Source organism: Lepisma saccharinum, chromosome 25, assembly GCF_977018435.1.
Source record: "Lepisma saccharinum chromosome 25, izLepSacc3.1, whole genome shotgun sequence".
Classification (NCBI taxonomy): domain Eukaryota; kingdom Metazoa; phylum Arthropoda; class Insecta; order Zygentoma; family Lepismatidae; genus Lepisma; species Lepisma saccharinum.
The window spans coordinates 61,520,860-61,537,019 of record NC_139253.1 but is presented as its reverse complement, the minus strand read 5'-3'; the positions used below and the strand labels follow the sequence as shown (position 1 = coordinate 61,537,019).

Sequence of the window (16,160 nt, the reverse complement as noted above, 5' to 3'; positions counted from 1 at the left end):
TTGTTTAGATTTGTATCATCACAGTTATTTAACCACCTAAGTCTAGCCTGATTTCTTATTTCTATTAGATTATGACATTCATTATCAAATCATGGCTTACTTTTTCTCGGTTTATGGTATCCTATACTTTCTTTAGCTGCTGATTCTATTGCATTACGTATGTGCTCCCAATTCTTATTTACGTCTGTTTCATTTATATTTTCATCATCATTTAAATCCTGCAAAACATCAAATCTATTTGACAGTTTAATTTGGTAATCTTTCTTAATTCTTTCATCAATAAACTTTCCTGTATCAAATTTTAGAACTTTTAGATTTTGTTCAGAGGTCGGAAGTAGCGCGCTACTTGTAGCGGCGCTACTGTAGCTAGCTACAAAATTTGTAGCTGTAGCTGTAGCGGCGCTACATTTTATAAATTGTAGCTGTAGCTGTAGCGTCGCTACAAAATTCTTGTAGTTTGTAGCGAAAATCACCTCGCTACCGCTACTTTTCTTGTTGGAGTTTTGAGGTAAATGTTTACGTGGCAACAGTGTTTACCAGAGAAGAAGAAGAAGAAAGGTTGCCATGCAACTGTGTAGCGCGTTAACTTTGTTGTTTGTTCCTAAAGGAAAAAGTATAAATACCTTCGTCTTTGGTCTCTCGATCTCATTTGTATTTTGTTTGGGAGGTAGTGGAAGCTCGTGAGCCCGTTAATTTTGTGCGTCGCCTTTGTTTTATAGTACCACGTTATTATTATGAGTGATATCGACAGCGACGATTGTGGAAGCAAACCACGCGAGAAGTTGCCATGGGAAGAATACAATAAGTTTTTTACTTTCAAGAGGACAGGGAAAAATGGAAATTTCATTGTAAGCTGCAATCTTTGCTGCATAGGAAACGAATTGTCGGTGACGAAGACCAGCACATACAATATGAAAATTCACTTACAGGTAAGTGTAAAATTAAAGGATATAATAATAATGAAAGGGGAGATATAAACTCGGTCACATGTTTCATTGCAATTTCTTGAAAGTGTGTAAATGTAGAAATAATGCAATTACATGCCACGTTGTTTACCTGCCAGTTGGTAACCATTAACATTTATCATACATTTGTACATTTTACACAGTTTTTCTCCTGTGTGCTATTTGGACAGTCTTTCGAACAAAGGCATGTAGTGCTCAAAGTCGGTAAGTGGTTGGTTTCATTAAATAGTACTAGATTTTCGACTTCTGTCCAATGTATTACTTTGGAAGGATTAATTGAAGCATGCGAAAGTTTCCGAAATAAGTTTTTAAAATTGTGCAGAACGTGCACCTAGTTTTAGTCGAAGAAACCTCCAACTGTGCGCCAATTTCGTACTGGAAAGTAATTTCCTAAGTTTCCGTGCCCATAAAATTGAGGTGTGTGTGTTAACCTCAACTTTGAAACATTCGCCCGTAAATAGCAAGACCCGAATACAAAGTTCGGTATTATCTAACCTTCTTGCTTGGCCGAATCATTTTCTCATGAATATAGTAATATTTTGGGCCTAATCTGCCGTTTTGCAAATTGTCCAACGTACTGTTATTTCAACCCTTTTGGAAGAGCAAAAAATATTGTAGACGAAATGTTTGTTGCTTGGAATTTTGATCGACGTCTTCAATCGAAGTTATTTTTTTCCCCGCTTAAGTAAGAATTTTCAAAGGGATTGCAGAGAATTTCACAGTGCGAAAATTGAAATTTAGAGTTATAATGAATTTAATACCTTTTTCACTAATCAGGAGCTACTACAATGTGGAGTTCTTAAGTCAGTGTGGTGTTCATTGTCATTTAATATCATGCACGTGTGATATGACCACAAAAGACATAAAAAAATGGAAGTGACTATTTTCACCAGGTGGTGGGAATAGCATACGAGGCTATTTTCACCAACAAATGTAAATACTTGACCATAGCATTGTATTTGGCGCAAGTTTCTTTTGTTGCATTGCGATTTCATCATTCTACGAATGCAATTTTTATATGCTTAGATTTAAGTCTGTTAACACATACTGCGGAGTTTTAGTGATTACTTAAAGATGTGTGCTTTCATAGTTATGTTAGGTGGGCCAGGTTTGGTTTTCTTAGCATTAAAATAAAGTCCCTAAATGTATTCTACTAAACTTCCGATTTACTTCTACTAGTCTACAATACTTAAGTTGCTTCACGATGGAAAATGCATTGTCCGGGGGAAGCACGCATGCTCGCCTAAGGTAATTTTAAAGTGTTTTTTTCAACATTTATAACTTTTACCGAAATCCAAACAAAGGTTCAAATTTTGTGTGATAATGATTGCCAAAATTCTAAGATTAGTCTTACTGCTAGGATAATTTGAAAAAAACAACAAAAATTCATAAAATAATCTAAACCGTTACCCACATCCATGTTTGATACCCAGTGGAGGTACATTGTAGTTCAGATTTTAAAATGTAGGCCCACTCCCGATTAGCCAAACTGTGCATAAAGTGGACTTAAAATCTCATTGGGCAGTAGTACTTAAGTTACTGCTAAGGAGTTAATTTAAAGTAAAATTGGTGCAACTACTACTGTCACAAAGTAGTGAGAATAGCAGAAAGTGTTAAGACCAGAAATCACATGATCTGGTGTTGGGAAGTATTTACAAATAATTTTAATGCTGGAAGTGACCTGCCTAACCTAACAATGAAAGCACAAGGAATGCAATGCCCCTTTCATACTACATCATGTGACATATTAGCAGTACCAATTCATATTAGAACACCTTGTGATATTTTTCAAACTTCATAGTGTGAAGAAAAATTACTTGTCCATACGAAAATAAATGCACGCCGACATAAGTTTCTTACACATCAACAATTAAGGAATGCACACATACATGTAGTAGGCCAGGTTGGAGATCATACACATGAGAATTTAAATTCTGGTGAAAATAGCTTCAAAGCTAGCTTCACCACCTGGTGAAAATAGTTACTCCATAAAAAAAAAATGTATTGAGAGCAATTGAACATAACTGCATAACCTCATAAGAATCACTTCATTGTAGTTGATATTCTTCCTGCCCCTCCAATAAATATCTCTCAGGGCAGAATAACGTTTTTGTAGTGAAAATGTTGAGACTGTGAGTAAAGTGTACAGATAGGTATCCGAGTAGCCATAGCCTGGAATGATGTTGAAGTGACATTTTCTCATTATCTGATTTCACAAACTTGGAGACATTTGCATTACTTTATGAATCTGGGGTCCTGGATTTTCAATTCGTGGAATAAGGTGTTTTGACAAGTTATGAAAGAGTAGAGCTGTAGAAGGTATGAATCAAAATTCTTGACCCTCGTCCCCCCCCCCTCCCCACAAGGGTTGGAAATGAATAAAAAAATTATTAGTTATTATTCTTATTCACAGCTTTCATTCTTTCTAGTGTAATTAAACACTTATTTTAAAATTTAACATACTGCTTTGATATGGAATTCATAGCTAGACAAAAAATGAAACTGACTAATCAGTTTCTTCAGTGCATTCTTCAAATTTCAGTTCCGTTATTAAATGGAATGTGTGCACATTCATAGAGCTAGAATATATCCATACAGATATCCTCTAGTGTTCAATCCCAGTAAAACTTGACGTTAACGTAAAAACAAACATAACATTTATGTTACCACTTTGCCATTGGGTAAGCACTAAGGCTGAGCCAATATCACTTGGATGCTTGGGAATTGGAATGATAAAAGCTTTTTGAAATATTGATTGATATCAGAAATTATACTGCTCTAATTATTTGCATAAATTTACCAAAGTTTTTGCTTTAAAATATTCATGAATATTTTATGTTATGCTAATACAAAATTCAATGTTTTTGCACATAAATCGGGCACAACTTCCAATTTTGCATAATTCCCAGGATAATTAGCCTCTGCGAAAGTGTTTTGTGCCATTTATGTGGATCCTGCGTAGAATCAAACAACAAAAAAGTATCTGCCAGTATTGATAAATGGAAAAGATGCTTTCTGATACAGATACCACTTGTATAAGCTCAGCCCTAGTAGGCACACACATGAGGCAAAAACAAATTAATTCCTAGAAGCAATACCCAATGTCTTCTCTCATGACATGCTATTCACATTAAGGGAAGTGTTTTCCCACAAACACTAGGGACCAAAATTGTATATATTGTTTCCATTGCAGAATTATTTATCTCAAGACAACTTCACGTCTTTCGTTTCTGAGGTAACATGGGAGAAAGTTGCCATGGAATTCCACAGTATTTATTCATGACAGTCTCGGCAACTTTTATTCTTATTAGAACCTTATAAATGGCCCCGTGGCATTTTGCTGTATGGTAACATGTGTAAGATTTCCTGTGATTATTTCAAATCCCAAGTATTTTGTAAGAAGTTCAAAATTTCAGAGATTAAATCTTGTTACTATATCACTGCACTTTCATTTGTGCACCTATAGTCATAATATTTTTTTCTTTAGAGAAAACATGAGCAGAAGTTGGGAGAGTTGAATAAATCCATCGAATCAAGCAGAAAGAGAAAAAGAGAGATCTGCGATAGCAACCAACGGCAGAAGCAGTTAAAATTAAGCAGCCTCAAAGATGGAAGATTCTCTTTTTCAGGTGAGTTATTTGTGAGAGCATATTGATGTTTGGGATTTCTATTTTGGTTTTCATCGTTCTTATACCGCTCATGAGTGAACTGTGACTGTGATGAATGGAGAGAATGAAAGAGACAGTCACATCCATACTTTACCCACGATCCAAACCAATTGATGAAGGACAGTGGCTACTCACCGGAAATTCTGGGAATTATGCATGAATATTTTGTTCCGGGAATTATGTGGAATTTTGGATTCATTGGAATCGCACACTCTTCATATTGTTAATATTTTTATTGAGGGGCGGTAGTATGTAAGTTTGGAATAGAGAAAACCTCTGCTTGCATCCTTGAATTTTTGGAAGGTTTGCCTTGAAAACCGGGAATTATACTTGAATTTTTTCATGGTCTTAGAGTGGCCACCCTGTGAAGTAGCATGCTAATGCTAGCAAATCCACCATAGGGACTGGCAATTTCATAATTTTTATTGTACAATTCTTTTGTCTTCAACCATGGGCAGTGCGAGGGGGTGCTTGCGTGCCCCTTAATTTTCTTCCGCATCCCCTACGTTCAACTGAAAACCCTAATTGTTAGAGTGTATATTATGTCATGTCACATTGAGCACCGAATGTCAGGTACTGAATGAAGTAAGACCGTTATTATTGTATGCAATGGACAAGCACGTAAAGAGATGCAGCGGCAGATTTTTTTCTTCAGTCAGCATTGTTGTTATGATTGTTTTCTTCCTTTCTTTCATTAAGTGCTCTGTATGCGGTTTTCGATAATCGCCTATAGCAGAGATTCCCAAACTTTTTTTGTTTCACGGCACCCTTAGTGTTTCAAGATTTTTCCGAGGTGCCAAAGTTAGAATGTAGGCCTATCTAACACTTGGCAACGCTCAGTTAGTGTGGTTAGGTTGCTTGCCTCAAGTTAAAAAAATAAACACATATATCAAATTCAGAAATATATTACACATAATAAAAAGTAATAAATAAGCACATACATTGGAGTGTCATTTCAGTAAAATAGAACATTTCGCGGTGCGCCTGTAAACCATCCAGTGTGCTGCAATGAACTGTTTGGTAACCACTGCCTATGAGCTTGGTGTGAGTTATGTTTTTATTTTATTTGTTTTTTTATTGTTGATAAATGGTTTATTTTTGTTCTTGTTCTTCCTCTTACTGGAGCAAAAATTGCAGCTGCTTTCAAATTATCAGGAAATTATTTAAGCAAGTTGTAATGTGAAGGGTAGTTTTCTTGTTAATACATTCTATGTATTTGTTCCACATTACATGTCTAGTAAACGTACCATTTCAGGCTTTTTCAGAAACTCTTACGAAGAGGCCCAATGTTCACGAAAAAATTTTGGAATAAGTTATTGGGGGTGGGATTTTATCCTGAAGTGGAAGACGGAAGGTACAATGTACTATGCAATCATATTTTGTAACTCCACTGGTTACATTAAAAAGGTTCAAGAATTGTGTTTTTAAAGGTCAGGATAATTTCATTTTGTATTTCACTACATAGTTCAATGAGACTGCAACGTGTATCTGAATGTTTACACTGTATGACAAATTTCTTGGAGTATAAGTATCATCATGGACGTCCAGGGGGAGTTCAAGCTGGGGGGAGGGGGGCACAGCTTCTCGTGAAAATGGATGTCAATCTAAAGATATATAATTTCATTTCAGTCAGTAATTTATGTTAATCAGTGGAGGCGATTAGGGGTGTAGTTGCCCCCCACTTTTTGCTATTTATGCTAGTTACTATGCTAAACCTTATCTACCAAGAGAAAGTAAACTGTTCTTCTCACCCCCCCCCCCTTTATGTTTTGAAGATTGCATGCATGTTAGTTGAATACTGATAATTATAATTATATATTGAAACTTTTAATTAATTCTTAATCTTTCATGGCATTAATCAAATTTCATATCCTTTCATTTGTAGGGGAAAACCAAGAGAGTATAGACAATAAGTTGCTTGAGTGGATAGTAGATGGGTTGCATCCATTCTCTGAGGTGGACAGACCATCGTTCAGTGACTTATGGCAGTCTTTAACAAAGAAGAAGTTGATGTGCTCTGCGACCTTAAAGAAAAAGTTGGGGGAGCAATATGAAAGAATGAAATCTTCAATGTTAGACGAATTTGAAAAGGTCAGTTTTGTCTCAGCCACAGCAGATTGTTGGACTGCACATCATAGGTCCTTCTTAGGAGTAACCTGCCACTGGTTGGATCCACTGTCTCTAGAGAGGAAATCTGCTGCTCTTGCATGTCGGCGTCTCATAGGAAGCCATACTTACGATGTTTTGGCAAAAGAGCTGCAGGACATATTTATCAGGTACCACATTCATAATAAAGTAGTGGGTGTGGTAACTGATAATGGATCAAACTTCGTGAAAGCCTTCAAGGAGTTTTCTGCAAGTGAGCCGGAGGACAGCCAAGAGTCTGATGTGGTGGAAGAAGAAATTACAGAAATTCTTGCCACAGGAGATTGCACTTTGCCACCCCACATTCGCTGTGCAGCACACACTTTACATCTTGTTGCAGTGAAAGATTCAGAAAAGGCTGCATCATCAGATGCAAATTACAAAAGGCTCTTCCGAAGTGCCTTCGCTAAAGCACAGGCATTGTGGAATAAATCCAGGCAGTCTTCCCAGGTTGCTGACATAGTGAAAAAACAGCTTGGTGCATGTCTGATTGTACCAAATGCAACACGGTGGAATTCAGTGCATTCTGCTGTATCGGCACTATGTCAGCATTTTACAAAGCATGAGGAGAAAGTGCATGCAATTTCTGATGCAGTTGGCCTGTGCAGATTTTCTCCACATGAGATTGAATTTTTGAAGGTAGGTCCGATATGATAAAATTACTTATGTAGTTGGCACTCATTTCATACTCTTAACTTATTCAGTCATTGCAAGCTGTACTTACAAACTGCTATAATATTCTTAATTTTTGCCTTCAATTATTATAGTGTACTTTTTAAGATTCCAAAGTGCAGAATTTGCATAATATTTTTCTCATAAATTTTAAGTGATGCATACACTTGTGCTGGAATCAGAAGAAATTATTAACATACATTTTTATTGTGGAGATTAGAAACTGTTTGCTGTGTTTTTCCAAAATGGATTTCCTTTGAATGATATGCTACATTTAAAGTACATGAAGGAATCATGCTTATGAATTGTTTTTAATATTTTCACCATTGTTTATTGCTATAACAAACATTATATTTACAAATGAATAAATTAATTCCTACAATGTTTTAAAGTAACGTACATTTTATTTTTGAAGGAATATGCTGAGGTTACACAACCACTAGCCGAAGCAATTGACATTCTCCAGGGAGACAAGAAGGTGTCCATTGGATATCTCCTTCCCACACTCCACCAACTTCTCCGGATACTTGGTTTGAAATTGGATTCTGGGGATGTAGCACATTGTGATGCCCTTGCCAGAGCTATTGTTGATGGTGTGAAGCAACGGTTTGCAGGCATTTTATGGGATAAGGATACAGTGATAGCTGCTTGTTTCCATCCAAGGTAAGAAGTTATCTGGAATTAATTCACTGCAGTGTCTTTTATATCTTGATTATTCACATGAAAGATGCATGATGTTTTACTTTACATAACAAAACATCAACATTGTTAACTTCTCTTATAAGATAACAATTACGTGCTTTCATATGTGCACAAATCAGAATATAGTTGCTTTATTTGATGTTCAAAATAATTTCTTGGCAACCTGTATTTTATTTAGTGCATGCCAATGTTAAACTTGTCTTTGGTTGAGAGGCGGATATCTAGTCTTGGCCAATAATACCTTGTTATGTGAAGTATACATTTCAGCTGTTTCTTTTCACTATTTTTTTTAACATTTGTCTCATACTCATTTGTTTTTATAAATATATTATTTTATGCAGTTTCTCAATAGCCTAAGAGGTTTTCTTTTATAGTTTCCAGAACTTGATAACATGGTTGTTTATTATTTTTTTCAGTGTTCAAATGTAAACCAGCTGTCTTCCATGGTGCAGTAGTAGTTATCAAAGCATACTATGATACCCAGGAGTCTTGGGTTCAAAGCCCAGCCTGGGATTGTGTGTTTTTTGTGATTGTCCATTCATCAATTTCACCCATCCTCATCTTTGCGATTGCGATTAGATCTCTCCCTCTCTCAATATGTCATTTATTGTCTCACTTATTTTGTCCCATGCTGTACTTTTCAAATATCTCCCTCTCATATTCAAAATAAACCAAATCAATTAGTTCAATGTAAACCTGCAATAAACTTGAAATTGTTGCCCCAAAGTGGACATCAAAGATTTTTTTTTTTTTTTTGTCTTCAGTGTAGTTAACCAATACCCTGATATAGCACTTTTATTGTATTTCAGATTCAAATTGTCATGGCTTGAATCGGAAAAAAAGAGTGAGGCACGCAGATGGATGGAGAAAGCTGTATCTCATGATACGAAGGAAAGTTCAGCTTGTCAGAATGAAGAGAAGCAGCTAGACGATTTTGAAGATTTCTTCAAGTTTGAGCAAACTCAATCGGAAACAGAACTACAAGAACTGTGCAGATTTCTAAAGGATGGTCCCAAACCTGTGGAGACACTGCACAGTTACAGTAGCAAGTTCAAAGAAATTTTCATAAAATTGAACACTGTTATGCCGTCAAGTGGAGCTGTTGAGCGTTTGTTTAGTGTTGGCGGAAACTTGTTTTCTAGCAGAAGGACACGGCTGACCGACCAGAACTTCGAAATGCAGCTGTTGCTAAAGTTCAACAGACAGTTGAATTTGGTTTAAAAAACTTGTATTGGACAAACCAAACATGCATGTTATACACAGTTAATAAAGTGGTTTGTACATTCGCAATAGGACTTTCAATAGTGTTATAAAATTAATATCTTGTCTCATACCAAAAGTTTGTCAGCAACTAGCTTCAGGACAGGTTTTTCCTTAAAACTTTATTTTTTTTCCCCAAATATCTATTGTGAAAGTTTAGTATATAGAACAGTAATACAGAATCATTAACTTGAGTGTTGATATAGAATGCAATGAGTGAGGGTGCAGCCCAATAGGTAGAGAAAAAAGTGGACAATAATGCTTAATTGTGCTGAAGGCTAGTATCAAGATAAGGACATCCAGATGATAGATGTAATGATATTACAGATAATGTATGTATGCACACTTTAGTTATTTGATATCTGGATACATTGACAAATAAGTATGTAGAGGATGTATAATCAAGTACTGTATTTGGATATTATACATCCAGGTGTATAGTTTACCAAGTACCTGAATAATTTTATTATCTATATATTAGGGCTAAGCCAATACTACTTCGAATCAATATCAGTGCCAACATACATCATAATGGCGATACTTGAAAAGATGTAATAATTCAAATAGGTCAGAATGTGTAATATTTTTTATGATACTGCCCCAGTGGAACTAGGCTATTGTCTTGAATATTGATTTTCACGCAAGATGATCGTTTGATCACCTCATTCATTTTACTCCCAATGTCTCTGGATATTTACCCTCTGCAGTTTCTGGAAAAAGTATGTCAGCATCTATGATACCATTCAATGCATGGGACTCTGTATCAGTTCATTCCTACTATACATTCATGGTGCCGAAATGCTGTCAGGTAATCCAATGACTATACAAAGGTACCTAGACATCCAAATTGAGGATATTGGATTTCCACTATTCAAATTGCTAAAGATTTATTTATTAATTAAATGATTGATGTGTAGGAAATTTAGATATTGCTTGTCATAGTTCTCTGGGTTCATGCTCCTGATAATTCTCTTAGGAGTTTATGAAAAGATGCAATTGAAACTTTATGTTCAAAATCTTTCCTTCATAATTTTTTTTCATTAAAAAATTAATTGTTGCCACCAAAAATGTTAAAACAAGTCAGATGGTAACTCAAAAAATATATCAATTGACTGGTATTGTGATAACTGCCTATTATCTAACTAACAGCTGGGAAGTTTCAAATATCTTCATGACTTGTTTTTTGTTCATGCAGAAGTAGCGAAAAAGTAGCGAAGTAGCGAGTAGCGCACAGGAGTAGCGTAGCGAGCTACTTTTAGGTAAATGTAGCTGTAGCTGTAGCGAAGCTACATTTTGGAAAAGTAGCTGTAGCTGTAGCGAAGCTACTTTTAAAATGTAGCGTTCCAATCACTGATTTTGTTGCTTATGATTTATCACTGAGAGTCTTTGTCTTAATTTAGCAATTACTAAATAATGGTCACTGGCACAGTCAGCACCTCTATGTGTACAAACGTCAATTATACTAGTATGCCTTCTCTTATCAATGAGAATATGATCTATCTGATTATGAGTTTTACCATCTGGAGAAGACCAGGTATATTTATGGATATCTTTATGTTTAAAAGTGGTACTTTTCACAATTAAATTCTTTGAGGTTGCAAAAGTAATCAATCTTATAACATTATCGTTACTTAATTCATGAAGACTTTCTTTACCAATCGTGGGTTTAAATGTCTCTTCTTTGCCAATCTATGCATTACAGTCACCTAACAGAATTTTCATATCATACTGAGAAAATTTATCAAAGACCTGTTCTAACTCTGTATAAAAATCATCTTTAGTATTATCATCTTTATCTTCCGTTGTATGTTTATTAAAATAATTTTACACCACCTACCCTGTAAAATTGCATATGATATCCTATCATTAATAAATTCTACTGTTTTAAGAGCCGAAATAATTTTATTATTTATAAAAAAGCCTGTTCCAAAATTATGATTTTCAGTACCACCATAGAAAAAAGTATAATTTTTAGTTTTAGAATTCCCTTCTCCTGGCCACCTAACTTCGTGAACAGCTACTACATCTAATTTATACTTAACTATCTCATTAACTGTACACTGAAATACCCCAGGCCGGTAAAGGCTCAGAACATTCCAGGTGCCTAATTTAATATCCTTATTCCTGATGTAGATCTTATCCTTAGTCCAGGGACCTCCCAAAGTAGTCCCCACCTGGAGATCCGAACAGGGGACCCTTATATTGCAGTTTCTTGACATGTCTTTTTACAGTGCAGAGTTGTCAGCTCTACGCCTAACCCCCAATATGAATGGAGGAACTGCTACACAAGACAAACACAAACACATTAGACAGCACAATTACTACACAGGACGAACACAAACACATTAGACAGCACAACTACTACACAAGACACACACAAACACATCACAACTATAACACAATATAAACATAAACACACCACAATTACTACACAATATAAACACAAACAAACTACTCACCACAACTACTACACAAGACAAACACAAACAAATAAGACAGCACAACTACTACGCAAGACAAAAACAAACATACTAGACAGCACAACTACTACACAAACATACTAGACAGCACAACTACAACACAAGACACATACATACACACCACTGATACTATGCAAGACAAACAGAAACACATTAGACAGCATAACTACTACACAAGATAAACACAAACACACTAACACACTGTTGTTGTTTGGACACAGAAGATTAAATTTTGTAAGTCTGTATTTTGTGACAGTGTAGTAAATTTTCTCAAGTGGAATATTTCGACTATAATGCACAAATAAACAACAACTAATATGTTGTTCAGACTGAAAAATGTTTGCTAAAGTGTCATTATGAAATGATGTGTGTCTTAGCTTTACTGAACATTAGAAAATTCATATGCCCCTCCTCCCTAAACAGGGGTGCTATCACTCAAGACCACCCCTAAAATCGTTCATCATAATCGAGAATATTGCATGGAAACCATTTTAAACTGTAGGCTCAGTCCCGATCAGCCTTAGAGTGCACAAAGTGGACCCAAAACACCAAATCAATCAATCGAGAATATCGCTTGTCTTGTAATGCAGCATTAGTATAAGAAATTCATATTCATCTCTTTAAAGCGTCAACACACAGGCAGGGGTAGAGAAAGCTAAAACTAATTCAGGCACCAGCCCCTTTTCCTCAGGAGGCAGTTTTTATTTTTATTTCAAATACGAACTAAGAAAGTCACGGATCCAACTTAACAAAAACTACACATTTTGACACTTGATCTTAAAATATTTAATATTGCTGATCTAACATAAATTTGTGTCCTTATCTATACTGACTCTTTTCTGGACTAGTTATCTTACAAGAATCTACAAAATGCACCATGGAGTCAACATGATTAAGTGACAACTATTTTAATACTCTGAGAATTTTATATTTGAACCTATGAATATCTTAGAGCAAAATTCTGGTGAATTGAAATGATACAGTTGCCACGGAATATTTATACATTAACACTTATAAATATTTTGAAAACACACATTTTTACAATGTTCAATCATCAGTATTAGTGTTGAGAAATTGGTTCAATCTCAGTGTATTTCCAATTTTTGACTGCTAGATTCACAACTCTGATTTAATTATTCTTTCACATTTCAAACTACATTGAAGCTGTATGCTTTTCCCAGTACAGAGTTGGGTGCTCGCTCTGTGGGATGGTTTTGATTCTCAGTCTCAGGTTTAATTTCATTTTCAATGCGTAGTTCATCTCATAATTAACTACTTTATGCTCAAGGATCCGTCATTAATGTTAGACATACTAATTTTGAAAATAAAATATTGTCAAACTGAACTGACTAGTAGCAATAATACATGAAACAAATTACTTTAAGGGAATCTTTTGATTTAACCCTAGAATACAAAACCTCTTTTGAGAAACTTAAACACAAAACAGTCATGAATTTTTAAGACTCAATTTCATTTTTCTAAAATTCTTATTATTAATCTTTTATAATTTTCAGAATTTATGTTTTTTGCTATTCTTCTTATGATTTTAAAAATATATTTTTAATAGATTTTTAGTGCCATTATTTAGAAAAAATTATATTTGTCTGGGTTTTTAGGCAAAAAATTTAAAAGTAGGTTTTTGGATTTGTTTTTTGAAAGGAGGGGAAAACATGGCTGCAGCTACTAGTGTTGAGTGCATTGGAAGCAACCTTGGGGGAGAAGAGTGAATATACGAATGCTTGCAATTCTTACCTCGACGGAACGAGAGGGGGTGCGGACCTTCAAGGAAAAGGTCCAATATGCTTTTGGTCTGGCTGAAATGCAGTAGGGCAAGCACAGCATTAACTAACAAACAGAAAAATAAAAAAAGGGAAACTTTTCCCATGCTGATATCTATTATGGAAATTAAAACTTTTCGAGTTTCTTATACTGATTATGTCAATTTCTAACCAATAAATCCAAAGGTATGATGTTCTCTCTTACGGCAGAGAATTTTCTAAGCTGGAGTGATAATCAAAAAGTTGTGTATTTCTGAACTGAGATAAAAGTAAGTTGAACCACATGTCTACGGGTCATAGCAAAAAATGAAGCACGGAATGACAGACAGAAAAAGAAAAATATGTAGGTTCATAGAGAAAAGCAATTAATAAGGAAGTACAAGATTTTAGAGAGAGAAATAAATACAAGAGAAACAGACAGGCTGACAACGAAACAAAGAGAATAAAATAGAAGACATTTGAATGAACCAATAAATGAAAAAACTAATATATATATAAATAAATGGATGTATGTTTATATGTATGTTTGTTCCGGCATAACTCTTGAATGCCTGGACTGATTTCAACCAAACTTGGTACACACATCAGTTACAATCTGGAAAGACATACTGTGGGGTAATACACCCCTGGCACCCCAGGGGGATTGGGGTGACATGCAAAAATAATCTAAAATAAAGATATTAGTGTGGAATCCATAGTTTTCGGGGTCGCTAAGATGAATAGTGACACTTCCAATGCCGTTCAATTTATTTATTCTTGGTCCTGTAGGTAAAACTAAAAATGTTGTTTATATTCAAGTTTAGAGTTAAATTAATATTATAGTGAATTTGTAAAAGATTTTTCTTTATAATTTGTATACTGTACTTATACTTTTAAATAACTCTGTAAATAAAATTAGTAACATTTTACACTATAGTTAGAATTCAATATTTTCCTGTCTCTGAGCAATGCCAAGTAATTAGCTAGTACATTATTAAAGACAATAATGTCATTTTTTTCTACAAATTTAGATGATTATATTTCATTGTGTCAAAAATCGGAAAAGCATGTGAGCAGTAGTTGTTTTGTCATTTACTTATTCCAACTATTCAGCTCATAAGCTGATACCCGTAATATCAAATTTGGTTTGAGAGACCAACCTATTCTAGATAACAATTTAATCTCTTTGTTGGCGATTTGTAATATGTGCACTTCAGTAGTTTTTATCACTTCGCCAAATGTAGAAGTTTTCTTTATAAGTTCAAAATATCTGATCGATTCAAATGATAGCAAGCATATCAAAGATGTATTACATCTTGCTTAAGAAAATCCAAGTTTCTCTTCACATGCTGTGTTTTTTCAATGAAAAATTAATAAATGCTTTTGCCATTTTTCTACAGATAAAAAAGGGCTTCCCATCCTGAAGGGAAGAATGAGACATTATGCTTATGTTATGAAGACTAAGAGAAAGACAATTGACCCAGAGAATTGGAAGACAAGTATCGCAAGGAATTAAACCAAATACAGGACAATCAACCTGATAACACATTCAGTGAAATTCTCATGTAATAATTAAATAGATGTTTATTCATTATTATTTAAAGATATGTAGAAGTAAAGCAGTTTGGTTTCAGGGCAGGAAAATATACAAAATATACAATTAGCTCAGTATGAAAAATTGGCGAAAGAAACCTAGAAAATGGAAAGAAAATATCTATGGCATTTGATAGAATGAATTGGATGAAACTTGCAGATATACTGAAACGGATTGGTTTAGATTGGAATGATAGAAATTCTTAAGCAATTTGTGCATTAAACATTGAGTAAAAGTGTGAGTAGAGAAGAAATGACAAAGAGAAGTGAATGTGGGAGAGGATTATGACAAGAACTTTGTTTATCACCTCCATAATATCTTTCCACAATAACATAAGGTTAGTAATAGGAAGAAGAAGAATAAAATGTACAAGATTTGCAGACAACATATCCTTGTTTGCAGAAGTTGTAAGGATGGTGATTAGTATGTTTGGAGACTTAGATGTGCATTGTGAGCAGTTTGGGTTGAAAATGAATGTGATGAAGACAAAGAAAATGGTTATTTGGAAGAGACCAAGAATAATTATGTGAAAATTCAAAGACAAATTGTTGAATAAGTTGGCTACTTTGGATATCTAGGATTTATCAATATCATAAGGCAGTTACATGAGCTGCATTAAGGAAGTCAAAGTGAGAATAGCAATGGCAAAGGAAACCTTTAACAGGAGAAGAAATGTGTGTGCGGACCTTTGGACAAACAGCTACCGGTATGAAAGAAATAATGAAGTGTGTTGCTGCTGCCTGCCTTGTGAGTAACATCGTCACTTCCAGTCATTCACTGCCTCCACCAGGCTAACCGCAATGACCAAAGCCAACCGCTGCAGCTGCCATCCATCGCCAGCCGACTGCCTGAGTCCAGACACCAACAGAAGCAGGGAGACTGTTCAGGAACCATGGAGGTGAGTGACCATCATCCAA

At 35.0% G+C, this 16,160-nt stretch overlaps 1 protein-coding gene across 1 annotated transcript; it reads left to right on the top strand.

The window, feature by feature from the left end:
- Positions 1–492: 492 nt before the first annotated feature.
- LOC145978804 (uncharacterized) lies at positions 493–15,165 on the top strand. The gene is made up of 6 exons (XM_083111622.1): positions 493–929; positions 4,453–4,594; positions 6,519–7,417; positions 7,866–8,113; positions 8,962–9,260; positions 15,050–15,165. Exons 1-6 carry the CDS (start codon positions 735–737, stop codon positions 15,163–15,165), a joined length of 1,899 nt encoding a protein of 632 aa, XP_082967748.1. The 5' UTR covers positions 493–734.
- The last annotated feature ends 995 nt before the right edge of the window (positions 15,166–16,160 follow it).

What these genes read in the sequence shown, in the direction of transcription:
- LOC145978804 (XM_083111622.1), top strand. Translation starts at nt 735, where the DNA reads ATGAGTGATATCGACAGCGACGATTGTGGAAGCAAACCACGCGAGAAG. An exon ending in ATGAGATTGAATTTTTGAAG is followed by an intron (nt 7,418 to 7,865) that starts GTAGGTCCGATA and finishes TTATTTTTGAAG; the next exon opens with GAATATGCTGAGGTTACACA. An exon ending in GTCAAGTGGAGCTGTTGAGC is followed by an intron (nt 9,261 to 15,049) that starts GTTTGTTTAGTG and finishes ATTTTTCTACAG; the next exon opens with ATAAAAAAGGGCTTCCCATC.